Source organism: Dermacentor variabilis, chromosome 10, assembly GCF_050947875.1.
Source record: "Dermacentor variabilis isolate Ectoservices chromosome 10, ASM5094787v1, whole genome shotgun sequence".
Lineage (NCBI taxonomy): Eukaryota > Metazoa > Arthropoda > Arachnida > Ixodida > Ixodidae > Dermacentor > Dermacentor variabilis.
The window spans coordinates 26,947,498-26,975,080 of NC_134577.1; the positions used below are offsets into that span (position 1 = coordinate 26,947,498).

The 27,583-nt window shown below is 46.0% G+C and overlaps 1 protein-coding gene across 3 annotated transcripts in view; it reads left to right on the plus strand.

Annotated features, from left to right (window-relative positions):
• The window catches only part of LOC142560208 (uncharacterized), a 187,200-nt gene that overhangs the window by 134,261 nt on the left and 25,356 nt on the right, over positions 1-27,583 (plus strand). Inside the window, exons 1-2 of one of the 3 annotated variants that reach the window (XM_075672137.1) lie at positions 14,860-15,010; positions 26,672-26,806. In XM_075672137.1, the coding sequence (XP_075528252.1) occupies positions 26,707-26,806 (100 nt within the window). In that variant the 5' untranslated portion in view covers positions 14,860-15,010; positions 26,672-26,706. Of the gene's footprint in view, positions 1-14,859; positions 15,011-26,671; positions 26,807-27,583 lie in introns of those variants that run through there. The other 2 variants (XM_075672138.1, XM_075672139.1) reach the window with 2 other exon arrangements.

The window sequence follows — 27,583 nt, forward strand, 5'->3', positions numbered from 1 at the left end:
CCACAAATTGGTGAGCCGGGCGACCGAGCCCAGACACACCAGCGTCAACCCACACAGGCTTGCACACCGGGAAATGGTGCCGAATGCGAAACGCAAAGACGCATCTAGTAAAGAAGTGCGTTGGAGCAGCCACCTTCTGAAAGCTGGTAGCTAGAATGTTTGGAGCATTCATAGTCAGCCCACCACAGCTACGCGACCGGTTTGTTATTTTCCTCTTCTACAGTACTAGCTGTAACTAGTGAGGCTTCCACAATACTGCCGAATAATCTCAGCAATCAAGAAAAGTCATATGTCAGGCTGCGCTAAGTGCGGGTCATAGTATGTGGCCGTAAAGAAAAACAGCTGCTTCACCGAGTGCCGCTGGTCTATGCGGTACCTTATCGTCTATTGAGGTAAACTTTTGCTACAGCCAGAAAAATGGCAATACTTTTATTTGCTTGAGTAGTGTCTCTGTGCTTGTGTGTGCCGCGGTTGTCGTTCATGAGTTCGATGTTCAGAAGCGACATTTTCGCGCGCGCACTGTGGTAAGGGTTGTTGAAGGGGAAGTGTCAAGCAAACGCCAGTGTCAAGCAAGCGCTATTACTGCTTTAACACACGAGCATTCGAAAGGTCAACATGAACGGAAACCCGTCTGGCGGCTTGTGCATGACAGAAGACCGGAGAGGAGTTGGAATGGGCGAAGGTACACGGTGTCACGGGAGAGGAAGCGTGCCACGAGGAGGGGAGCACAGCTGCAGCCGGTGCAGCGTCGCCTGAGAGAGGCAGGAAGAAGCGTGCGTCCTACGTCATCTGCTCCTGATGATGAGTTTGATGGTGTTTATTGGCATCCCCTTTGAGACGGGGCAGGGGCAAATAGTCCCTTCGTCTGCTTGATTTATTCAGGTTTCGCTATACATATCGCTATCTAGCATTTTATCTATCTGATCTCGATCTTAACTTTGCTGTTTAAAACCTTTCTCACTATACGGTACCATTATCTACACATACAATGAGTACGGTTCTGTCAATCTCTTCCCTGCTTTTCTTCTACCAATACTCTAATCCTCTTTCACGGACCAATGGGAGCGTTGTGCCACCTGGTGCAGATCTAATGAAAGAGTACACAGTACGCTGTAATGTGGCCCGGCACAGGTGCACTTCGCTTTCGGGAATTCGCCATAACCACTCTGGGAAAGTACCGGCGCCCTTAAATGGACGCTGAGGAGGGCGCATATACGACGTTATTTTAAGAGAGAAAAAAAAACAGACACGGCATGAAAGTGAACCCCGCGTCTACCATTTTTGTTCGTGCCGTGTCTGTGTGCCGTTTTTCTTCAATTCGACATTAAATGATGCTATAGAGTCCGCCTCCGTCTTGTCTCGCCTAATGTCCCTATATTTTCTGCTTTTCATTAAAGAAAGCAAAAGCTATCTAGGGATTTTAGTCTCGCCTAGCGTGTCCATATCCACCAGGCGAAACAAATGCAACGACCAGGCCTTTCAGAACAAGTATTCGATAGAATGCGTAAAGTACGTAACCTGGCATTTTACTGATCACAAAGCCATGCTAGTCACTCAGAGAAAAGACCACCCTCAATAAACAAGCGGAGACAGCATGTGGTTGTCCGACATGCCCGAAATACTCCGAATAAAGACAGCACAAGGAGCAGCTTGAAACCTCTGATGTGTGCCCGGCTCACCATTCCGAGCAATATGGGAACGCGCATAAGGAAGAAATTGGGGGAAATGTTAACTCACACTGTCACATGAGTCCCATAGATTACCCTCATTTCGCTTCTTACTTTTGTTTATATCGAGCACGATGTATTACACGTACGGGGCGTTGTTATATTGTAGTCAATGTATGGACCTGCATCGCTACGTAGTATGGTTGTACGTTTGTCTACGGGTGAATAAGCTTTCCTTTAGTGCAAAGCGGTTCTTATCTAGTCAGGGCAAGCAGCATTACCCAAGAATCATCATTCATTTCTTCTATTTGTGACTCTCGAGAGAGCGACGCTGAAGGGAACAGGCATGGCCATTGGAAGTGATCACGTGGCCAGTGGTCCTCGCATCAGCGCTTATTTTTCATTGGTTGTGGTGCAGCGTCCCGTTTTCGTGCCACCCGCTCAGATCGGCGGGCTCAGCAGTGCTGTATCAGTGGCCGCATCTGCTTGCATAACGTCGATTCACGCTTTCACAGCATGAAAAGCACATTCCATTCCGTGTCCTTCGACGCGATACTATCACATCGCGTGCTTATCGCCAATAGAGCAATGCTGCAATTACGCCACCGATCCACTAAGTGACTGGGGGAAATCCTTTCGTGTTGCACAACTTCACAATTACGAAGACGTCGAAGCCGAAACTGAAATCTAAAAAAATCAACAGAATCATTAACTAACGAAAGCGGAGAAGTGAAACTCTCCTCCGTACCGTTATCTCTGCTGATTATCTTCAGCTCGCCTTCAGTTTTCGTTCGCCAGCAGGCGCGAGTGACCCTTCTCTCCCTGTTTACTTTCTCGCTCAAAGCTGTTTTTTCCTGACGCTTCTTCGGAATTGCATTGATCATACCGCTAGACACACCCCTAATAAAAACTGAAAAATTGGTAGCACGAGCTACGACGTCATATGAGACATCGTGCTTCTGCATAGGTATGAAATCATTTTCGGGCGTGTCAGTAGCGTGTATTTGATGCTGCTTAGACTATTTAAAGTAGCGAATTCTGTGTAGATGCGGTTCTGCGGGGAAAATGATCGAGAATACATGCAGAGTAGCCCACTATGATGATAATCAGTGCCATTGCGTATGAGGGCTCGATTTCCTACCGAATCATGCAGTGGCTGTTCGTGGTGTCATAAGGTCTCAAATAAAAATTCATAGTAGGACACATGTAAAGCGCACAGGAAATGATGTTTAGAAGCTCCGAAATTTACGAAAACTGCGGCACAAAGCTGAGCAGTTTGCCGTAGGTGGTTAATATTACAAGCATAGAAGCTATCACTACTAATAGGCCGTTTTCTTAGCATTGAAGTAAAAATCTCTGATTGTTACACTGATTACGGGGCTGGATACCAAATGAGTAAATGTTCTGTTCATTGATTTTATTTTTCGTCTATGACAATTTGCTTGGTGGGGTAATTGCCGTTTCACCACTGATATCTGAGAAGGCAAGACGGGACAAAAGAGTCCATCATCACTCCCGCAGGACTGCCACAGGCATCGGACCATCAAATTGCGCATTTAATTAAGTTTTTTTGCGCCATTCTTACATACGCTACAGAGCAAATATATACACAGGGAAATAGACGCACCTATTGTATGGTTCCTAGAGTTTCATACAATAATTACTAGAGAAAAGTCTAGCGCTGCAATCGTTCAGGTACCATGAAAATGATGGGAAGTACATGGATTTGTACGATCTTCGTGCTTTGTGGATTCAAACGTTCTCATGGTTTTGTTTATAAGGTTTTATATGCCTTCACTGTCGTAAATTTCAGAGCACTCTATAATTTTCGTGGTGCAGAAGAACCCTGTGAACACGCACATTCGCTACTAATTAGAACGGGTCAGGGTGTCGAAGGGGTTTCAGAAAGGTGTTTTATGTCGCTTGTCAATGCATTGGTACCGGGCGTAATGGCCTTAATATCGGGCTTCTTTGCTGAAGGTTCTGTGTTCGAATCCTGCCGTCGCACAACCTTAATAATGTCTATTTAATTGAAGTTTGTAAATAATGTTTACTGGAATGAAGAGTTTAGGAAGTTACGAAGCCGCTTGATGAAGTTGAGGGAAATGCACGTACTTCCTATAATTCCCATGCTTGCTTTACCATCCCCATTGCAGCTCCCGTAGACACTAGCGCGAGAGTTCCCTCTAGTAATTATTGTATGAAATTCTATGATATGAGCCCGATGGTGCGTAAGGTCTCGCTGCCAGGCAGCCACGAGGGCGCGGTGCTTGCTTACATGTGCCATTATTGCATCTTAGTGTGGAATATGTCTTCTCCAGAAGGCACTGTCAGAGAGGCGCTGCAAAAACAAGAGAAAGCAAAACAAAAACTTACAGGAAGAAAGACGAAGCTTGAACGTAGAATCGAACCTTGGACCGCAGCGAGGCAGGCAGAGCCGTTTCTGCGATGGGACCGCCTAAACTTGTCAAGCTGCTTTTTTTAGTTCTTACATTAACCACTGACTCAAAGCTGAGTGTTTGTGTGTGTGTCCGTGCGTGGGGGGGACGTGCGCATTATTGATCTTGATTGCGCCGCCTTGACGGCTGATTGTTGTAGGCCTCCTCATCATATCATCATCATAATCAGCCTGTTTTTGTCCACTGCAGTACGAAGGCCTCTCCTTGCGATCTCCAATTGCCCCAGTCCTGCGCCAACTGATTCCTAGCGCCCGTGAATTTCCTAATTTCATCGCTCCACCTAGTCTTCTGTGGTCCTCGATTGCGTTTAGATTCTATTCATACCCTTCTGTAACCCTAACCGTCCAAAGGTTATCTAACCTGCGCATTACATGACCTGCCCAGCTCCATTTCTTTCTCTTGATATCAATTAGAATATCGTCTATACGCGTTTGCTCTCTGATCCAAACCGCTGTCTTTCTGTCTCTTAACGTTATGCCTAGCAATCTTCGTTCCATCGCTCTTTGCGCGGTCCTTAACTTGTTGTCAAGCTTCTGTGTCAGTCTCCAAGTCTCTGCCCCATATGTCAGCACTGGTAAAATGCACTGACTGTACGCCTGAGTGAGTCGGCCAATGAGTGATTTTGTTGACTTGTGAAATGAAGCGCCTGTCCCGAAGCATAAAGCTAATCACAAAATCGTCTCAAAAGTGGCTCTTCCGAACAACCACATACCAAAGGCCCATGAATTCCCTTTGAACCGTCTGACGAGAATCTGGAAATGTTAAACACTGTGAACAAATACTTGGAATTCTTCGCGGACAAATGTTACAAATAATACGCAGTGGATCCACCATTCCATAAACGCCAGACATTACAAAGGTCGCCAAAGACTTATCGGATGAGGTCTAGAAAGATCTGTACGCACTTTAACATTTACCGCAAAATTTGTGTAGCTTAAGTGTGAAAAGGTCGTTCAAGGATCTCAAATGTTGGTTTTCTTCGGCCTGCGACTGTGCAGTGATATTAAAATGCAGCCTGCAAACTACACCCATAATCAAGTGTTTACTGCCCTTCCAATTCAAGACAAGCACATGTCTAATGACAACGAGAATGCTGCTGCCAACAAGTTTCGGTTGTACTCGTGTACTGTGGGTGGGAAGCGCGAACGTTCGTCATCAGGCACATTACAGTTGCTAGGAAGTGTTCATAATTGTATGAATCTAACAAGAGTAGACATCAGTGGTAAACAATCTTCAGCTGTTTGCTTCTGTTATGTTACGAAAGTGAACGCCACTGTATTGCAGGCTGCCAAAATTTTTTAACAAGCAAATGTTTTAGGCCAAGCCTCACCGAAATTCTGTCAGGCGTACGCTTGTCCCGCAATCATCATCACGCAAATCCGTGACATGATACTACGCTATTTTGTGCCTACCCACCAATTAAGAAAATAGACGTAAAGGTGGTAGAAACGGTAGCTTTATTAAATGAATTGTGCTCTTGATGACGTTTATTCGATAAAAGCTCGCTATTTGAGTGCCATTTGTTTTCTCACTGAGAATCTTGTAGAAAGATGGCCGGCAGTTTGTAAAACCTTAAGAGCTGCAAGGAAGGTAGCGCTTCAAGAAGTCCAAAAAGTCTTGCTTTACTGCCTCATTTTGTAGACATAGAATTGTTATAAAGGTTCGTTTTAACAAAGGTATTGGTCTAGACTTTGACGGCGTTTACTTAGGTGATGAGGATGTTTAGGAAACATTTGTTTTGTCATTGAGTGATTCTGTATAATATATTCCCGGCATCCTGCACCATTACTATGGTAGAAATGATCATGCTCCCCCGTGTCTTGCGCTTGGACTCGACTGGGGTCTACGAGCAATAACATTCATGGCGCGTGTTTGTGCCGACTCAAGTAAAGGGTTATCATTGGCAATATCAGCCGAGCATTCTACCTGCAAGAGATGGGTATAGCGGCGCGACTATCGCCTCCAAAGCAGGTGAAAAAGAAGGTGGGCTCACATGCAGGTAGCGCGAGAATAAAAAAATGCTAGCTTAGTGGACCTGAGCGGCCGCGGTGTCGGCCGCTCCCGAGATCCCGCTGCACCATGGCCGACCGACCTAAATAAACCATGGCCGTGGCGGCTACTTCTTCACGCTGACTCCGACAACTTGGTGACCCGGACGATGGAGCCCTGCCATACCAGCATCAACCCACAAATTGGTGAACCGGGGGACCGATCTCAGCCATGCCAGTGTCAACGCACCGACTCGACCAAGGCGAGGGTGACCCGGCCGCAAAGGGTCCGGCAGACCTCCCGTAGTTGTAGGGTGCCCGGGAATTCTAAACCGACATAGCGAACATCTGGCTCATCCAGCTGGACAGCCACTTCTTTCTCAACGCAGTTCGACGCTACGGCTGCGTTCCAGGCTCCGGCTGTCATCCCCCGGCCCCGACTTCTACGCGGACTTGCGGACAGCTGTCATTGCTCACAACGTAACCTCGAGCGCTGCGTCTCCTCCATTTGGCGCTCCGTCGGAACATCTCTCGCCATCTTAGCCATCGCGTCATCCCGCGTTTTGTCCAGCCACATCAGCTGCATCCACCCGTGCTGATCGTCAGCATGCACCGGCCCCAGCATCAGACCGCTACTCGGTTCATGAACCTCCTCTCGAGCTCAAAGACAGCAGCGTGACGACTCTGTCCAAGGAATTCCTAGGCTAAACGTAAGCGCTTTCGCCTATCCTATGGCCCGCTGCTCCCCTTCCTTGAACGTTCCAGCAAGCTGTCCACTTTCCGTTCGTGGGCACCTCACTCATCATCGATACAGAGGCTCTGCCATCGGCTCTACTAAGCGCAAATTTCACTCTCGCAGGCACTGTGACTCCAGAAGCACAACTTTGATGATGACTTCAGCAACCACCGCAACACTGATGCTATCGGCATTCGAGATTTCACCGCAAGCAGCAGCAGGCGGGGCTTCCGAAGTTCTGTGCTGACAGCTTGCGCGGATGCATGGACTAGCGAAGTTTTGCGGGAGCAGCTCGACCATGTGCTTTATTCAGCTCGAGAATCACTTCTATTTCAACATGAGTGACTAACACTTTCGCTATCTCCACTCAAGTCCAGAGCTGTCAGATGGACAATTTGGAAGCTCCAACTTCTACAGGCCCGGGCATATAGGAGAACCTACAGCAGGTTCCGATTTCGCACTGCGGTATAACTCTTGTTGGGTCTCGCTCACGACGTACGCTGCCGGTGCTGCCGGGTACATCTCTCTCAGATTGCGTGAACCCGACGCTACTAACGACCTGGACTTTATCATTGGACTTTATTTCAATCGCGCTTCGCAGTAGGAGGGGGGGGCCCTGTACCGGTGCGATTGTGGCCTCCTAAAATTGGTGACTCGAGTGACCTAGCCCATCCATACCAGCGTCAACCCACACAGGCTTGCACGCTGGGAATTGGCACCGAATGAGAAATGCAGGTACTGTTCCCAAGAAGAAACCAACAGGCATCTAGTAAAGGACCGTGTTGTAGCAGACTGTAGCAAGCACCTTCTGAAAGATGGTAGCTAGAATACTTGGATTATTCATTGTGAGCCCACCACAGCGACACGACCTGTTTGCAGTCTACTACAACTCTAGCTATAGCTTGTGATTCTTCCACAACATTGCAGAATAATTTCAGCAATCAATGAAGCAACACCTCAGGCTGTGCAAATTACGGGTCATAGTATTGTTACGGGGTTAAAAACAGTCAGACGTGTATTCACTGAATCTTTACAATAATTATATGCGCTGACAAGATTGGTAGCCAGCGCGCGAAGCTCAGAACATCGTCTTCTTCCGACTATGATTAAAACATCTTCTTCGCCAGCGTGTCACATGACCCCCGGCGGCTGAAGCACCGGCTCGGTGCTGGTTAGGAGGCGGGCGAGTGATACAACTTAAGACACGCGACGTGGACCACGTCGGAGCGATGCTGAGGCACAGTTGGCTCAAAAGGGGCGATTTCGTACGTGACGTCGGTTACTTGACGCATGACACGGTAAGGGTTGGAGTAGCGTGAAAGTAACTTCTCCGAGAGGCCAACGCGTCGCGACGGTGTCCAAAGGAGAACCAGGGCGCCCGGTGTGTAATGGACGTTACGATGGCGGGCGTCATATAAGCGCCGCTGAATGTCCTACGATTGCACAAGTCGACGTCGAGCAATGTGGCGTGCTTCTTGTGCTTTGAGGATGGCTTCACGGGCGTACTCGGATGTGGAATTCAGACTAGCAGGCAGAACGGTGCCTAAAGGTAACGTAGGGTCACGGCCAAACAAGAGGAAGGATGGAGAGAAGCCTGCGGTATCAAGGCGAGATGAATTATAAGCGAAAGTAACGAACGGCAGCGCAACGTCCCAGTCGCTATGGTCATCGGAGACTTAGATGGACAACATGTCAGTAAGGGCGCGGTTAAGGCGCTCGGTTAGACCGTTCGTTTGTGGATGGTAAGCAGTAGCAAGTTTGTGTTTAGTCGCGCACGAGTGTAGAATGTCATTTACAACTTTATAAAGAAAGTAGCGGCCACGGTTGGTGAGGAGCTGTCGAATGGCGCCGTGGTGAAGGATGACGTTTTCTAGGAGGAAGTCGCCGACATCGGTTGCACAGCATGTCGGATGAGCCCGTGTGATTGCATATCGGGTGTCGTAGTCTGTTGATACAGCAATCCACTTGTTTCCCGAAACAGACGTAGGGAAAGGGCCTAACAGATCAACAACTACACGGAAGAATGTTTCTGATGGTACGTCAAGTGGTTGAAGGCGACCAGCAGGGAGTGTGGTCGGCTTTTTGCGTCGTTGACAGAGATCACACGTAGCGACATAACGGCAGACGTCACGGTATAGACCAGGCCAAAAGAAGCGCCGACGAACGCGGTCACAAGTCCGTCACAAGCCAAGGTGACCTGAAGTCGGTACATCATGAAGCTGGGCGAGAACCGTCTGACGCAGATGCTCAGGCACAACGAAGAGTCGGGCAGGGCCGTCCGGGCGCGTGTTAGAGCGGTACAATATGCTATCTTGAAGTTCAAACATGCGAGGGAGGGATCGGGCGTCGTTGAAGGTAGCCGTCGAATAAGGTGTTGCAAGCAGGGGTCCCGACGTTGTTCGGCTCCAATGTCGCGAAAAGCAGCCAGAGAGAGAACGGTGACAGGTATTCCGGCCGCAGAAACGTCAGGAGGGTCGACAGGATGGCGCGACAAGCAGTCCGCGTCTTGATGTAACCGGCCGATCTTATATACAACGGAATAGTTGTATTCTTGGAGGCGCAGAGCCCAGCGGTCAAGGCACCCTGAAGGATCTTTGAGGAACGAAAGCCAACACAGAGCGTGGTGATCAGTGATGACTGAATTGGTGGTCGTACAAATAGGTGCGGAATTTACCCACTGCCCAAACGAGAGCCAAACACTCGCGTTCGGTGATAGAATACTTGCTCTCTGCAGAAGAAAGAAGGCTGCTGGCGTAGGCAATAACACGTTCTCGCCCTTGTTGTTTCTGTGCCAAGATAGCTCCAATACCGTGGCCACTGGCATCGGTACGGACTTCTGTTGGAGCTGCGGCGTCAAAATAAGCTAGAATGGGTGGGGACGTAGGCAGCCCAATCAGCTCGGTGAAAGCACCAGCTTGCTCAGGGCCCCAAATGATTGCAGCGTCTTTATTGAGGAGCTGATTGAGAGGGCGCGCAACGTTTGCAAAATTTTGGACAAACCTGCGGAAATAGGAGCAAAAGCACGAGAAGCTGCGAACATCCTTGGCACATATTGGCACGGAAAATCTTTGACTGCCCGTATTTTATCGTGATCAGGGCGTACACCAGAAGAATCAACGAGATGCCCAAGCACAGAAATTTCACGACGACCGAAGTGGCACTTGGACGAATTTAGTTGTAGCCCCGCTTGACGGAAAACAGATAGGATCGTCGACATGCACTCGCGGTGTGTCGCAAAAGTCGGAGAAAAAACGATCACGTCGTCCAGGTAACAGAGGCAGATGGACCACTTGAAACCGTGTAGGAGGGCGTCCATCATTCGTTCAAATGTGGCCGGGGCATTACATAAACCGAAAGGCATCACTTTGAACTGATAGAGGCCATTGGGAGTAATAAAAGCTGTGTTCTCGCGGTCCATGTAATCGACGGCAATTTGCCAGTAGCCGGAGCGAAGGTCGATGGACGAAAAATATCGTGCTCCATGCAGGCAATCCAAAGCATCGTCAATGCGTGCTAGCGGATAGACGTCTTTCTTTGTTACCTTGTTGAGGTGTTGATAATCGACGCAAAATTACCAACTGTTATCCTTCTTTTTAACTAGTACAACAGGGGATGCCCATGGGCTGCAAGAAGGTTCGATGATGTCTCGTGAAACCATCTTGTCAACTTCGTGTTGGATGATATGTCGCTCAGTAGGCGAGACGCGGTAGGGTCGCCGATGGATTGGGCTCGCATCACCGGTGTTTATTCGATGTTTTACGACAGATGTTTGTCCTAGAAGGCATTCTCCAAGGTCGAATATGTCCCAGTATGAGGCGACGAGGCAACGTAGTTCTTGAGCACGCTGGGGAGGAAGGTCGGGAGCAATCATTTTTGTTAGGGCATTTAAATCTGAAGAGACGGGGGCCGAAGCAAGCGTTGAACACGAGAAGCTGTCACAAGTTAAAGCCGAAATGTGGTAGTCTCTGGCTGGCGTTATTTGCGCCAGGGATATTCCGCGCGGGAGACTTGTGTATAGAGTCCAAAGTTCACAAGCGGAACGCAGGATGTGTTGTCTGAAATGGTAACGACGGTGTGAGGGAAAGCGACGTAAATGCGAGAGCAGGACATCCGGGTTAGGAGATACGATATAGTCACCGTCTGGGACAGGTGGAACGGGGAAGACACCTATGTAGGTAACGGTGTGGTGAGGGAGGCGAATATGCTCTGTGGAACATAGCCGTATCGGAGCACTATAGGGAGGTTCAATAGCAGCAGGTAGAGCCAGTTGCACAACACCAGCAGAACAGTCTATCAAAGCGGAATGTGTATACAGGAAGTCAAGGCCCAGGATGAGGTCGTGAGGACAGTGCTCTAGTGCATAAAATAAAACAGAAGTATGATGTCCGGCGACACTCACGCGCGCCGGACGCATGCCAATAACAGCTGGTGTTCCACCGTCGGCGACTTGGACCACAGGCGAAGGGGCAGGAGTGAGGACTTTCTTGAGACGATTCCGAAGCTGAGCATTCATCACAGATACGTGCGCGCCAGTGTCAATCAGAGCCGTAACAGGTACACCATCCACGTTCACGTTAATGAGGTTCCGATGTGTGAGCAAGGTCAAAAGAGGATTTTTGCGTCGGGTCGGTTTGGCAGCGTCACCTCCAGCTGAATATTCTATGGAAAAGAGATGGTTTAAAAATCTAAATGCTACGACCACCTCACATAAAAATTTACTCGTTGTGTAACACCCACCCTCCCTCATCGAGACAACAAAGTTAGGTAAGACATTGCTCAATCGGACTTGAATAACTGTTCGCAAGAAAGGATTTGTCGCGTCTCGTAAGAACAAAAATCTAGAAATCAGTTGCTTTAAGTATAAATTTGATAATGACAAGCCCCCCTGACCCAACTTGCGAAACAAATTGTTCCTGCTTGTTCCTTTATATTCAGACTGCCACACAAAAACAGCAAATACTCTAAGGAATTTCTTGAAGTTGAATCGAGAACAGCTCAGGACTCGCATGAGATACCACAGCTTGCTCACCAAGAAGATTCTGCAGATAGCCGCAGGTGCGAATATAGAGAGGTCACGTCCGGCTCACTTATCAGTTTGAGCTTTTAATTCCTGCACTTTGCCATTCCATAAGTCTTTAGTGTCTAGATGTGTGCCTAATGGTACACCAAGATAAATCCCAGGCGAGAGCTTCCACTGCATACCTTCAAAAACAAGCGGCGTTGTTTGCCACCGGCCGTGCCACAAGCTGACACACTTATTCAGGTTTATATTGCTGTCCATCATGTCACAAAACTCATGCATAATTGTGATGGTAGCTCGAACACTCTCCTTATCGTCACAGAAAACAACAACATCATCAGCGTAAACTAATAAACGTACCTCACACCCTTCTAGGCTGAATCCTCGCACATCCGGACTATCAATAATTCTTTTACAGAGAGCCTCTAGATATATTTCGAACAAAATAGGTGACAGGGGGCACCCCTGACGAACAGAGGAACGCACTTCAATCCGTTCAGTTAGCTTATGGTGGACAATGAGGTTAGTTGTACAATTATTGTATGCCATTTTAACTCCCCCTGTTATCCGTGATCCAACACCGACATAACCAAGAATTGTAAACAGGAGATTGTGACATACTCTGTCAAACGCCTTTTCTAGATCAATTTGTAACATAACGACTTTCCTAAAATCTGCATCACAAGTTTCAAGAATGCTGTGAGCCACATGGATATTAGTAAATATAGACCTCCCTCTTATCCCGCAGGTCTGATGCGGTCCTACTAAAGCACCAATAACTCATTGTAGTCTTCGCGCAAATATCTTCATTAAAACTTTATAATCTACGTTTGTCAGCGTAATTGGCCTGTAGCCTGTTACTTTTTTAAGTTTATTTGCGTCATCGCTTTTTGGTACCAAGACTGTATACGCCCTTTTAAAGGACGGTGGCAAACGACCTTTTTGATACGCCTCCATAAAAACACGTTCTAATAAGATGGCTATCTTCGAGCAAAAGGCATTGTAAAAAACTGCTGTTAGGCCATCAGGTCCTGGCGATTTTCCAGGGTTAAGGTCTTCAACGGCCAGTTCGATCTCCTTTGCTGTGATATCTTCTGATAATCTATCTGTTTCTTCGGCGTCTAACCTAGGTAGAGTGGTTAGAAAATGGCTTTCATACCCAGCTTTGCTCGGTATTCTACACTTGAAGAGCTCCATGTAATATTCCGTAAACGCATAATTGATTGCTTCGGCATCACCAGATATTTTCCCTCTGTATTCAATCTCAACTATTTCGTTTCTCCTCGCATACTTTTTCTCAGTTCCCAAAGCACGCTTTGTTAGCATTTCATCAGCCAAGATCTTTCCCATTCGTGCGCGAATAAGTGCGTCACGGTATTTTTCCGTGTCGATAGCCTCAATTTTATTTTTTGTTTCCCTTATTTCTTCCATAAAGGTGCCTGGCGTGTGAGTTTCGGCATCCACAAATTCCTGAAGCATTTTTTAAAGGTCATTTTCCTCTGGGCGCTCTTCAACACGTATTTGTACTGCTCGCTCTATGGCATTCATTTTTACGACTTCTTTAAATCGCTCCCATCGCTCACCCCATCCTTTTTCACAGTCATTATTTGCTTTAGCAATTTCTGAGCGTACACCATCTAGAAATTGGTCGTTTTTTAAGAGTTTCGCGTTTAATTTCCATGTTTCCCATTTCATTCCAGGTTTTGCGGTGATCTCTTTCCCTATCGTGAAGGCTACTAAACAATGGTCGCTAAATGCTATGTTCAGCACCTTGTAATCATCACACATTGTGGCGATTTCTTGCGAAAGATAAGCTCTGTCTAACCTTGCATGGCTATTGCCTTGAAAATGAGTATAATGCCGATTATTGCCTCCTCTCGCGTAACGTGCAATGTCTTCCAACAGAGCTCTTCCAATGGCCCCCCTCAGAAAGACAACGCTCTTATCAGCCCAGTATCCATCACGCGAACGATCGTCCGAGCTCAAAACGCCAACACTTGTCAACTTGCTTTTTTCAGTTCTTGTATTATCACTGCGTCAAAGCTGTGTGTGTGTGTGTGTGTGTGTGTGTGTGCGTGCTTGCGTGCGTGTGTGTGTGTGTGTGTGTGTGTGTGCGTGTGTGTGTGTGTGTGTGTGTTTGTGTGTGTGTGTGTGTGTGTGTGTGTGTGCGTGTGTGCGTGTGTGTGTGTGTGTGTGTGTGTGTGTGTGTGTGTGTGTGTGTGTGTGTGTGTGTGTGTGTGTGTGTGTGTGTGTGTGTGTGTGTGTGTGTGTTTGTGTGTGTGTGTGTGTGTGTGTGTGTGTGTGTGTGTGTGTGTGTCGGGAGCGGGGACGTGCGCATTGTTGATCTTGATTTGGTTGCTTTGACGGCCGATTCTTGTGCACTTCACGTATATTCTACTCCAATATATTATTATACGGCGTATCTAGCACTTATAGAGCCACCTCTAAACGCCGGTCTGATTGGAATAGCGAGCCCTCCGCCACGCTAGCACTAGGTACTGTCTAAATACACCATTGCACGTACTTCTCGCTCTTGTTCGTGCAAGCTCCTAGCTCCCACTTGTGATAACGAGAAGGTATGCTTGCATGATAAGGAACGCTGTAAGTATTTTAACGATTGTATTTGGAACGTCGTGCGAACATTCGCGAAATGCGGTTGGAGAACCAGTCCACCGCTCTGCTGTATATTTAAGGCCGACAAACTGGATTGTTTGCAAATGCTTTCGACTTAGCGGTAAACGCGTCCTTTCCCCTAAGTTCGTGCATAAGCTACTGAAGTCTCCAAAGGTTACCCGGCCGCCGTACTAGCACCTAAAAAAGTCGTAGCAAGAAAACCGAAGTTGCACTACGATGCAAATAAAAAGATAGAATAAAAAAAGTCGTCAAGTCGACAGAACACATATCAGGTGCATTTTAGCAATTGTAATCGCCATAGTCGCAGTTCATTTTGATGATGAAGCGCCAGACATCTTTTTCGAGTGTCAGAAAACATGTCCATCGAGATTATCAGCATTTGCCCTTATAGAACGTACATAATGCCCCTCAGCAATGAATGTTGAGCATAAAAGAGCTCAGCGCGGAAACTCGTCTCGTAGTGTTGACGACCCGTCGCGCTGAAAAGCGAAGCATTCTTCTATATAGTAAGTACAAGATTTGCATATCCAGTTTAAAATAGTACACGACAATATAACTCGACCTTAATATAACTATATGTAGGCTGCATTTTCTAGTTTCTTGTATAAGCAGAGTCTTATTTTTAAAGTGCGTTCACCATTGCATCTTCTGCGATGCTCTCATCACTTGAAGATTCAAGGATTGCATATTTACTCGTATGAAGCGAACAAGATACTGTTCTCTCGTGGTCATATCGCTGAGCCTCGCGTTGAATGTCGGGCAAGTTCTTTGTCTTAGTCGTCGGCTCGACATCATGACGTGTAGAATTGGTGGAAGTATTTTGCTGTCGTATATTCTTCAGTGTGTAATTGGACTTTTGGTGCGTGTGCGGTGATTAAAAAAATTGGGATCAGTTTTCTTGCATCTTGCTCATAAGCATATGCAATCAAATGGCCAATTTGATGCTTTCGCGGGAACTGATCTAGACTTCTTAGTATTTACAGACTGGTAATATTTCAACCTGCAGCAGTTGCTTATTGGTCAATGGCCATGGAGTTGCCCGTATTCACAGATTTGGTTGTCAGCCGCCGTAGTCGTATGCCGATGGCGGTTAAAAAAGAAGCACTTGTGTACCCTGCTTGGGTGAATGTAGAAGAACCCCAGGTGGTAAAAAATAATCCGGAGCCTCCTCGAATTCTCTCATAGCCCACTGGGCAATTTCGGGACGTTAAAACTCGCAAGTTATTTTTTGTGATTGGAATACTGGGCTGCTTGCATAGTGCGTCGTAATTTGAAACTTTTTATCAATATTGCGAAACATTCAGGGGAATAAATGCTCCAAACATTATAAATTTCTCAATATTCCAGAGCTATAAATGCAGCAGATGCGCTTTCCACGTTCCATTTATGTCTGAGCACATTTCACATTTACTTTCAATTTTGCAAAATCGTATATTTTTCGGGACTTTTAAAAGAATCTTTGTTAATCTGATTTTTATTGTGTCAAATTTACTCTCGTGAATTTTGTTCGTTTCTTTGAAGATATGTGCAGTTACATGGAACCTTTTAATTTTCTCCTTCACTACCGTAAAATGACTTTGTGTTTGACTTTCCACTCTTTTGCAACCTAACCACGTTACTTCAACTAATGCACCACAACCTGTACAAAGTAACGCTGTCTATTTCATCCTTTTCAACTAGAGCCGAACTACTAGTGTAACGTCTATGGAGTTCGGTACCAAGTATATAATTGTGCCGAATGCTGTTTCGACTGGGCTTCTTCCATAAAGTTTATTGCCTTAATTACCTACGCAAAAGAATTATCTCAGTGGCTACTTAGCCTTCTTCCCTTATTCATCATAACAGCAAAGATGAACACATTAATTGCCGCAAAACCACTTTGTTCAACTCATTTTGGCTGTGCACTTCGCAAATTTGAAATCACGTACCCATGGAATTAGAGAAAATAAACAAATGCCCAATTTACTATAGCAGTTCTTCAGCTTCTCTAGGCAGCAAATTCACATGAAATGGTATAGTATTTAGTTGACATTGCAGAATATATAATAAATAGCACCGGAACCATCTCATTGCGAACTTCTTGCCACATTCAAGTGCATTTTTTTCTTTACTTACTGTAATTATTTTTTTCTGACAATGTTGTACCTTGCGTTTAACCTTCTTTACATTGGTCATTGGTTAACTTGTTGCAGACATTCTTGAATATATTTTGTGAAATCTTATTTGCTGTCATTTCTCTACCTATTCTATAATACTTGGCGTTATTGTAGCGTCTTTATATTTTGACACTGTATCACCACTTTCCTCTAATGATAAGACAATTGAGGTTACTTGTAATGAATGAATAAGTAAAAGAACATGTAACGAAACGAAGAGAAACCACAGCGAGAATATTTTTTTCTGATTATTGATAGGTTGGATAAATTACGAATGAGGGATAAATTTTCGTTGAACTTCATATTTAGTTAAGAGAAAGTTAATAAAAACTGAACAATCTTACGTAGTTGATTCTGCGTTCAATAAAAGGAACCGTTATTTCTTTTAGCTTCCCTTTGACTTCATTGTATATAGGCTCCGTCAGATTGGCACAAAAAATTTCCACCTTCTGTTCGCATCATTTTTCTCGATTGGTCCTTCATACTTAACCAGCTCCGAAAATTTGAATATAGGGACTCAATCTCGCAGTGGTAATGCACTTCTGCTTGTTCTATTTTTATCTTCTATAAAACATAAAGCATTGATAGATAAACCATAATAGGGTCAGTAATATGTTATTGTACATACGATTACATACGATACATACGAGTACATACGATTGTACAGATATAGTACACACGATTTGTATACATTCTTCCGGTGCTCTCAAATAACTGGATCTTTGATCATCCTTCGATTAGGTACTGTAATTGCACAGAACTCTCAGTGTTTCCTTAAATGTTGAATGTGCTGCATTTCTATTCTTCTCGTCGTTATACTGACATCCCTAGCGTTTAATTTAATGCCGGCGCCAGTCGGCGTTCTGAGTGTCAGCGCACACAGATTTTCTTGCTTTCTTGCTGTGTAACCCTATAATGTACCATAATCCTCATTGCGGTGAACTTGTGCACTTCGCGCGCGTGGGGGGGAGATCACTGCCACCGGCAAGCTTCAGCCTGACGTGTAGCACTCCTCACTATTTCCTCGGTTGCTCTGTTTTACTGCGCTCCTCTATGTGTCCCGGGGCTGATTGGTTACACTTTGCCCTTCCAAAATTTGCAGGTTGTTTACCTCACTCATCAATCGACTCACTCAAGCGTAGAACGACCCTTTTCTCTGTGTAAGCTAAATCGTGCGCTGTCTGCTTTTCCTACCCACCCGCCCGCCCACTTACCCACTCAATGTTCCACACGTATACGTCCGTTTAGTAAGGTCTTCCAGGAGTTCGATGCTCCTAAAGCCTTCTCGCATCCCGGACACGCACACGAACAACCGTAGTGCAGACACTGGATGCGCGGTGGTGGCCATAGCAAGAAGCTAGCAGTAGCATTGCATGGACAACCTCCCGTCATTTATGGAGGCTAAGCAACTGCCTCCTGTCAATTGTTGAACCGTGTTCTCCTTAGATGAAACTCTAGCTATTTCCGGTGTCCTTGTAACACTCCATCAGCTAGGTACCCTAATTCCTCCCACGTGGTCTGCGTCAGCAGGAGTTTGGTGTGTTGCGACACCAAGTACCTGAGCACAAGAGGGTTGGACCCTCCCGCGCCTAACTGTGTGCAGCTTAGCCGTGTACCGCGAAAACAGGATCCTGGGGGTTGACTTGATGCCGAGTGTCTGGACCTTTAAGGCCTCTGGGCAGAGGCATACAGCCCGTTGTCTTCGACTTCACGCAGACGGCACCTCCGGACTGACCCAGCCGGGCGAAGCCGGTAGCAGCCTTTTCCTCTCCTCCTTTCCAATCTTCGTATTTCTTGCTCACATTTATTCTTTCCTCTCTTTCCCGCCCTTCTGCATTACTTCCGATTTTCTAGGCAGCAAGTGTTAACCCCGTGTGGGTAGCCAATCTAGGTTACGTGACTGTCGGTTACAGTGGTAACGTAGAGCTGGCGTTTGCAGGACCTGTGAAACAGGTCCTGAGCGTCCCCTTCGAGGGACCCACGGGGGGCGGCTGGCGTTACTGTTGAAAAATAATATCACTTGTGGTTGATTCCTTTCCCCCCACTACCTGATCGCTACCTAAAGAGGGTGTCGCACTGATGAAGTCTTCGAGTTCTTTCGGTCGCCAAAGGAAAAAAATATTTTCCTTGGTTCTATGTCATTTTCTCTGAGAACGAGACAAACCAGTGCGAAAAATCTCACCATTGTTTGTTTCGAAGTCTGTTACCGAAGTTTTGGTACAGGTTAAAGAATGGCAAGCGGTGATTTCCTCTTAGAGCTGCTCAACCAGAAACAATAAGAAAAACGGCCCAATCTACTCTCATTTGGGATTGCCAACGTAACAGTAACCCCGCAGCCTACTATGAATACTACCCGTGGTCACGCACGTACCCAAGCAGGGCCTGGCCCCCCCCTCTCCCGAAATTAAGCGGCAAATCTTCCCCCCACCCGCCCATGCCACCACTCCTCACACACATTCCTAGATTGCCCCGAAACCAATCTTGAGACTTGGCAACTATTAGGCTGTCAACTATTTGCTGCCTTTTCCCCTCCTTTTGGATGGCGGTAGTTATCGGCATCTCCTAGGCTGTGAAGATCAATTTTTTCATCGATTTGGTGTCCGTGCATTTAACTCCAGATGCGTTCAGCTGCCACCATGTATTCCAATGGTCACGTGCATCGCTCTTCCTTCGTTATTTCAACCTTTCTGATTGGACTGATCCCGGAACCAGGAAAGGGATTCAGTTTGTAGTCAGCAGGTCAGTACGCTAGTGGAACGAGTCCCGACCGGAGAAAACGCCGATTGCGTTTAACTTTTTCTTTTGCTCCAACATTTCCTCGAGTGGCGGTTACCGTGGCGCTGGTAGATCCTCGGAACAATATACCGTGATATAGGTTTTATATGTGCAAAATAAAATAATGCGAAACAGCATCCCTCATCAAACCCTGCAAAAACCGTTAAAGCCGCAAGAAATATGAATGTCACCCATTACCTGGTCTGGTTATGCCCTGATTGCACAGCACTTTTCATGCAAAATTGGCAACTTGGAACAAGAGCCGCATTGAGTTGAGAAATTAAGCTATCTACTAAGGGAGAGAGCCGAGGAAAGAGCCAAACAGAGAGGAAATGCGAAAATAACAAATTATGCCTTGTTTGTGAAACTATTTTTGGAGCAGCTTCTTTTTATTTAAAAAGGAAGTAGAGAGAACGCCGCCAGAACTGGTGAATGATTCCATGTGTTTTGAATGACGCTTCTACAGTTATGAGTCTAGCCACCTGACGGAGACACTTATCTGCTGTGCTTATGTGGCTGTTTTTCTAACCTTCTACAGTGGGCGCAGTACGCCTACAATAGCGTCCTGCGCTCTACGCAGTTGTACGGTGCTGACGGCCACACATCGTTGCGCGACCTTCCAAATAACAATATGAGTCGGTTTTTGCCCTTGGTAGAGCAGTAAACGATGGACCCTAAAGGACTGTAATTGTTGCAGAAATATATATTTCTCTACAATTATTTCAGAGCTGATTCTGAAGAACGCAACAGGAAAGCTTAATTTTACACTTTCGCTTGTTTACTTCTTCGTGGCAATGTTCTTCCTGCGCTCCTTTCCTGCGCGAGTCCATGTGATGTGGTTCCTTGTTTGCCGAGTAAATGTGAGGTGTATCTCACAGGCGTACCTGTGAGATACACGTTATTTCATTTCTCTTTTGCGGGTTTACATCTCTTTATGGGGAACGGTGGGCATATTTCACATTTGTACTAGTAAAGATGCCCGCCCCCCTCATTTTATTTCCATAGAAAAGTCACCATGTGTTGCCACCCTCCCCCCCCCCCCCCCCGAAAAAGAAATCCTAGGTACGTAATCTGAGACAACGCACGTGGCGTTGTCTCAGATGTTGATCTGCTGGAGCTGACCGAAGCTGAACCCCTGGAGGGCTTGAGTGAGTAGAACTTTATAAACGTTAAATACGTTAAGATGAGGCGTGACACCAAGGAAATAGCATCCGATACTTACTTTCGGCTCAAGTGTTCTGCCGGGGTCCATTGAGGCCGGTTACATCAAGCTTCGTGTAAGGCCATGCGTTCCAAATCCCTTCCGATATTTCAAATGCCAGTGTTTCGGCCACCGTTCATAGAGCTGCCGATGCCGCCAAACTTGTGCGAAATGCAGTGCACATACACACACCTCTTAATCTTGTGAAATCTTTCTACACTGCGTAATCTATGATGGGGAGCACGCCGCATACTCGCGATCGTGCCCATCAGGGAAAAAAGAAAAGGAAATAGCAACAATTAAAGTAAAAAATAAATAACTTTCACGGAGGCACGCAGGCGGGTATGATAGCTGCGCAAGAACAGCTTTGCTGATGCGGCGTGCCAGGGGGCAGCGACACAACAGCTTCCGGTGACTGTGCGGCTCACACACAGTGGGCCGCCAGGGACGCCATCTGCCCCCGCAGTGATCGCACCTTGCGCTACTCCTCCGCCCCAATAAAATGGGCCATCGACCTGCGGGATGGTGGCCTCAAACGTCTCGTCTCCCGAGATTAGGCCTTCACGTCAAGAGCAGCGCTCGCAAGAGCGCGGGTCGAGCGCCTCGCAAAAGGCGATGGACGCAACAACCAGCCAGAGGGTGATGACAGCGGCTAAGGAGCGGCGAGATTCACGTGATCACTCCAAAATAGACAAACCTCGCGTCATCGTGCCTGGAGAGGTCCCGCTAACTAATATTCGTCTCTTAAAAACACAGCATAAAATAATTTTCTCATAATCCAGACACAAATACCACAATAGAATGTCAGAGCACTCCTTCATAACCTCGACGATATGAGAGAACTCCTACACAAACATAATCTACGTTGCTGTGTGTTCAAGATACACATCTGACACCTACAAATTGTAACGTTCTTCGTCATTACACCATCTTCCAGAAAGATCGTAACCACACTAACGCCTCCGGTGGCGTAGTAATAGTTGCAGACAAGTCTATAGCTTTGCGACACGTCGCCTTTCAGAGGCCCCTTGAGGTAAGTGTCAGTTCGGGCCGTTCGTTTAAATAAATTGGTCACTGTATTTTTTGTCTATATACACCGGAAATCTCGAAAAAACAGACTCTTATTACCACATTGATCAGCTTCCCGGGCCTTACATGGTCGTGGGAAATTCTTGCGCTCAGAAAACGATGTGGGAAGACTCACGATACGATGCGAGAGACCCACTCATTGAAAACTTCCTTGTAAGCTCCGCTGTGTGCATCTTCAATAAGAAGGAACGAACATATTACAATCTTCATCATAATTCATATTCACCAAGAGACTTGTCTATTGACTCTGCTTCCGCTTTTTTTTTCAGACTTAGAATAGAATGCAATCAAAAACCCATTCGGAAGGGACCACTTTCCTGTAACCCTAAACTTAGTAGCCCAACATGACTCCCCTCCGCATATCCCTAGGTGGAAACTAGCATCCACCGATTGGAAGGTTTTTAAAGAATCGACATTTTTAACTCGAGATTTTATCTGTGAATATAGTATAGACGACGTTGTAATGTATTTTACCGCCGTTATTATTGATACAGCAGGAAAAATGCATTCTACAAAAAATCACTGCCCGAGCACTCCGTACAGATCGTTAACCAGGGAAGCTGAAACCTGCCGCCCCGGTGGTTATCACTAGGTTAATCCCGACGGTTCAATAAACGATGGCTTGGTAGGCTGCCTTATCCTCTGTACGCAGTTGCTTCTTGCGCTCGGCTGCCCGAGCCTGTTCTTGTGTACGAGCTGCAGCATTGGCACGGCGTAGACGAGCTCGTTCCCGGTTCTTCTAGCGGCCTTGCTGATCGAAAGCTTCCTGCTCCTCAGGAGTACGTATGACGCGTGACTTACCCATTTCGGAGCCGGAGAGGAACTGCTGCGCATGCGCGCGGCTACGATGGAGAGCAGCGACGTTACTACTGTTGCAGCCATTCACGCGCCTCCTTCTTTCGTGCATGCGCATGAGGTAGCGCCGAATGAGTTTTCGGCGTACAGGCGACAGACAGACGAATGGATGGACGGATGAATCGGCTAGCCATATACAGCTTCGCTGTAACGAGTCGCAGGTCATTCAAAAGACGAGCGTCTTGGTGGAATGGAAGCAGCGAGCAGGCACGCAAAAAACAAAAAGCAAACAAAGTAAAGCATGGGGCACACTCCGTCGATCGCCAACAGCTGAACACCTTACCGTGTCCAAACGCATTCAATCGCAAGGAAGGTGGGTGCCACAGCAAGCTAGAAGGGTAAACTTGGAGAGGTTCCTTTCCGGCATTAATTCGTATTCCAAAGAGACAAAAGTATGGAAGGGTTTACGAAGTCTTATAAGGCAGCAAAGCCATCCGTTACCTCCTGTAAATGACAAAGGGACCAGTCTAGGAGACCAAGGTGATGAGCTTGGGGAATTATTCGAGCGTGGGTCTAGTTCTGTGCATTATTCCCAATTATTCCTTTATTACAAAGAAATATAAGAACAAAAGGGAATTGACCGCAGATGCAGACAGAACGAACTGTACAATTGTTTCTTCGATATTTTGAACTGAAAGCTGCCTTGAACGCATGCAAAAGCTGCGCGCTGGGAGGAGACGGGGTCTTTTACGACATGCTTAAGCAATTGCACACTGATGTGCAAATGATGCTGCTCGCACTTTTTAACGCAATTTTGACCGCCGGACATCTTTCATCTTGATGGAAGGAAGCTATCGTTGTCCAAATTTTAAAGCAGAGAAAGACCCATCCTTAGTATCAAGTTACCACCCAATAGCGCTGACCTATGTAAGCCTATGTAAGCTATTTAAAAATATGATTAAGCGCCATTTGTTGCACTCCATCGAATTCAATTAGTTGTTCAACCCACGGCCATGTGATTTCAGGGAAGGGCGGCCGACAACAGACAACCCCGTACGCTTCGAGAGTATCATTCGGGACGAATTTGCACATCAACTGTACTTTTTGCCGATTTTCCTTGACGTGTAAGAAGCATACGACACCACGTGGCACTACGAAATTCTGCAGGGTATGTCAGGAATGTGTATCCGAGGGAACGTGTTAAATGGTAATGAAAGTTACTTAACAAACCGGACATGCCGTGTTCGAATTGGTAATGCATTATCTAGCTCCTTTATCCAGGAAACTGGGGTGCCGCAGCGTGGCGTAATCAGTTGCGCTTTTTTATTATAATATTGAACTCTGCGTTCATCAATTCCACAGAGTATGTCTTGTTCTGCATATGCCGATGATGCGCAAATTGGATGTGAGTCGTGTAACCTCGCAGACTGCGAACGCACGTGCAGCTTTGCCTAAACAAAGTGTCCAAATGAGCCAACGAAAATGCGCTTAAGTTAAATCCCCTCTTTACGTGTCCTCTTTACAAGAAAGAGAGGCCTCGTGCCAGAGCCCATAATCGAACTACATTGATAGTGCTAAGCTGTAAATGAGGAGCACAAGTTTAGAGGTGTGATATTCGACACTAAATCATCTTTTCTTCCTGGCATCTGGTTATAAACGCCTAAAAACAATGAACATTCTCAAAACGCTGTCACAAACAACATGGAGAAGTGACAGAAAGTGCTTATTGAACCTGTACAAGAGCATAGTGCGATCACTCTTGGATTACGGCGCCGTACTGTATCACTCTGCTGCGCCAACCGCGTTAAAGATGCTAGATCCGATTCATCATGTTGGCGTCCGATCGGCCACAGACGCCTTCAAGACAAGTACTGCGCAATGTTCTTACGTGGAGTGGAATGAATGGTCTCTTAATTTGCAGAGGTTATACTCCAGCTTTACTTACTTTATGAATGTGGGTTTCAACCCTGAACATACCTGTTAAAAGACCATAATTAATAACATATCTGCCACACTGTTTCGTAATCGACCTACAGCAAGAGAGCACTTCTCACGGCGTGTGAGAAAGCTAAGTAATGAAATGGGTGTCCCATCGCTCAAACATCGCCTAATGCCACCAGCAATGCTACTAGCTCCATGACAGTGGCGGGTGGTAGAATGTGACGCATCGTTTATCGAGGTCACGAAACACCCTGCCCAGACACACATTCGCTTGCACTCTTTAGATCTTCACTCAAAATATTCCTGCCCCAAAATTCACACGTTGCCTCAAAATCCCATCACATGCTGGATCTTACGTATCTTTCGGTTCCTCTTTCTCTGAGTACGGCGTTCTGCACCCTCAGACAATTATTTTGACAACTGGAACCCATGCAGTGCTATCTACGCTAAAATACATCAGGGAAATCAAGGTACAGAAGGCAATAATATTCACTGAATTTTTAAGTGTGGTAAAAGCTTTACTGTCTTTAAAGAAGCACAAGAATCCTGTATTTATGGAGCTTTATTCATTATTTTGCATTATTTCTTCATCTCATCAACATGTGATAGTACGCTGGGTTCCTGGGCATAAAGAAATTGAAGGTAATATGCGTGCCGACGAAATGGCTACATCAATAAATAGAAAACAAAGTAATTCCTCCATAGCTAGCGCACAACACAGACATAAGAAGGAGATTGGGAAATTGCTGTTTATGCAACATGTACCAACCGCCCTAAACTCGTAATTTATTGACTTATGCATAACAATGAAGTCTTCGAGGTATGTGTGTTCCGGGCTACCTTTCATGGATTTAAAGCCCTCCCTTCAGAACAAACTTAGGGGCCAGTGGCAACGTACGTGGGACATTGAAACACAAAATAAACTTCCCGTCATTAAGTCAAACATCGGAAACTGGCCACCACTAAGGAAAATAAGACAAACTGAGGTTACTTTCTGCCGACTCAGGATAGGGCACACCTATGGTACCCATAATTTTCTACTGACTGCAAACACACCGCGAACCTGTGGTAGATGTGGTCGGAGGTTCACCGTCCTCCACGTCTTCGTGGACTGTCGGGAAGCTGAAGCTGAGAGAAAGAACCATTTTTATCTAGCATACCGCTATCATATCCCTATCCATCCAGTTATGTTTCTTGGTGGCTGGCATGGCAAGAACTTTATTTTGACCAGAGAAACTAGGGTCCGAGGGCAAAAGCCCCCACGCTAAGTCGGTGGCTCCGCCCACGTAGGCACCGGTAGGCAAAAGGGTTTGCCAATGTCTCGAGCTCTCCGGGCGGACAGGAGTTGATCTTGGAGGACTTCGCTGGATATGCGGCGACTCCAGACCTCCTCACTGTTGAGATCCGAAGCCCTTTGGTTAGGGCACAGCCAGACCACATAATCAAGTAGACAGGGAGTGTGTCCAGTGCTACATAAAAGTGTTTTTCCGAGCATGAAAGGAGTCCGCGAATACACGCAAAGGGCCTCGAGCGGCCAGTCACTCGGTAATTGTATGATGATATGTAGAAATGATAAAGATGAAAGTGACGCATGTTTTGCGCTCACACTATCTCGAACTGGCTGCAATTTTCAAGAATAAAAAAATAAAGGTGCAACAATACTTGCTTACTTCACAATACACCGTATCAACAACTGGCCCCATGCTTCTCAAAAAACAGTTTGAAACATTTTGTAAGTCTGCTGAAATTCATCTTATTTTGCGCAATGTCTTCCACCTATCCTTATAAATTCGCTGGAAAACCGCCAGTATTACACTCACAGACATCTGAAAAAAAAAATAATTTGTTCATTCAAAAGAAAACGTCTTGCATTCCTAAATAACTTTTTAATATGTTTGAAGACTGAAACCAGTTTGTTCCTACTTTGATATAGAACTCGATATGTTTAACTAAAGTTAGATGTGTATCTTGTCATCATTTGGCCAGATAAAAAAAAAATTGCGCTGCCATAATGCCCCTGAACAGGAAAAGAAAACTGGAAATGAGCGTTGAGTATTAAAAGAAAACAACGATTCTGAGCTACACGGTGCATGGCTTATGAGATAATGCACAAATTCCGAAACAATCTTGTAGCATTGGCATAACTTGTCTTCCATAGGCAAATTTTTGGCCAAATACGGGATTGCGCTTGATTATGAATTTTTTTTCAGGTCCACAATATTTTGTGTGCACGTAATCCTGAAACATGCTCGTCCAAGCAGTGCTTATTAGCATCGTTCTGGGAGCTGAAAATGTCATCGCCAGCGGCTATTTGTACACGGTTGTCCCAAATTCAGGAAATGGAAGTAAGCTGTTTCTTTTTTCGCCCTTGGACTTTCAGAAAAGAACCTTCAATCATCTAGAACTGCTCTTTAAATTGCATCGCCGATAGTACGAAAGCCTGAAGATCATAAAAGAGAGCATGGCCTATATCAATGAAAAAAGGAATGACATTTCTAAATTTGACGTGATAGACAAGCAAATATTGCGCGTAATTTCTTGTCAGCAGGTTATTCCTTCGGTAACCATATGTACCATATGTACCTTTATGTGTACATATGTACATATATATCTAAATATATATGTGTGTGCGTTTACTGTCGAAATCTCTCTGCGCGCGCGCGCGCGCGCGGGTGAGTGTGTGTGTGTGTGTGTGTGTGTGTGTGTGTGTGTGTGTGTGTGTGTGTGTGTGTGTGTGTGTGTGTGTGTGTGTGTGCAAGGATGCCTCATGTCTCATGCAAGGATCGTCTTGCAAGGATCGTCTCATGGTCTAAGCACAGCTTGTTGCTCAATATTGACCTCCAGACGCCTCGGTTGGCCCATTTTTATTCTGCTTCCATTCCAGTTTCCATCTGGCGGCCTAAATAATCCTGGTTACATTAATTTACGGCTGACTTTGAGTTATGATGCGGGTTAAAGCAAGTTCGATGTAGCTTTTGAAATTTCTTGTATGTTGTTGTTGGATCTGTCAACCAAACGCGCAAGGGCACCGTGAGGTCCCTTTTTTTCTATTTAACTGAGTTTCTTTACAGTTGAAAAAATAAAATAAAAAAACGACTCACGGGAAGACAACGAGAGGGAAA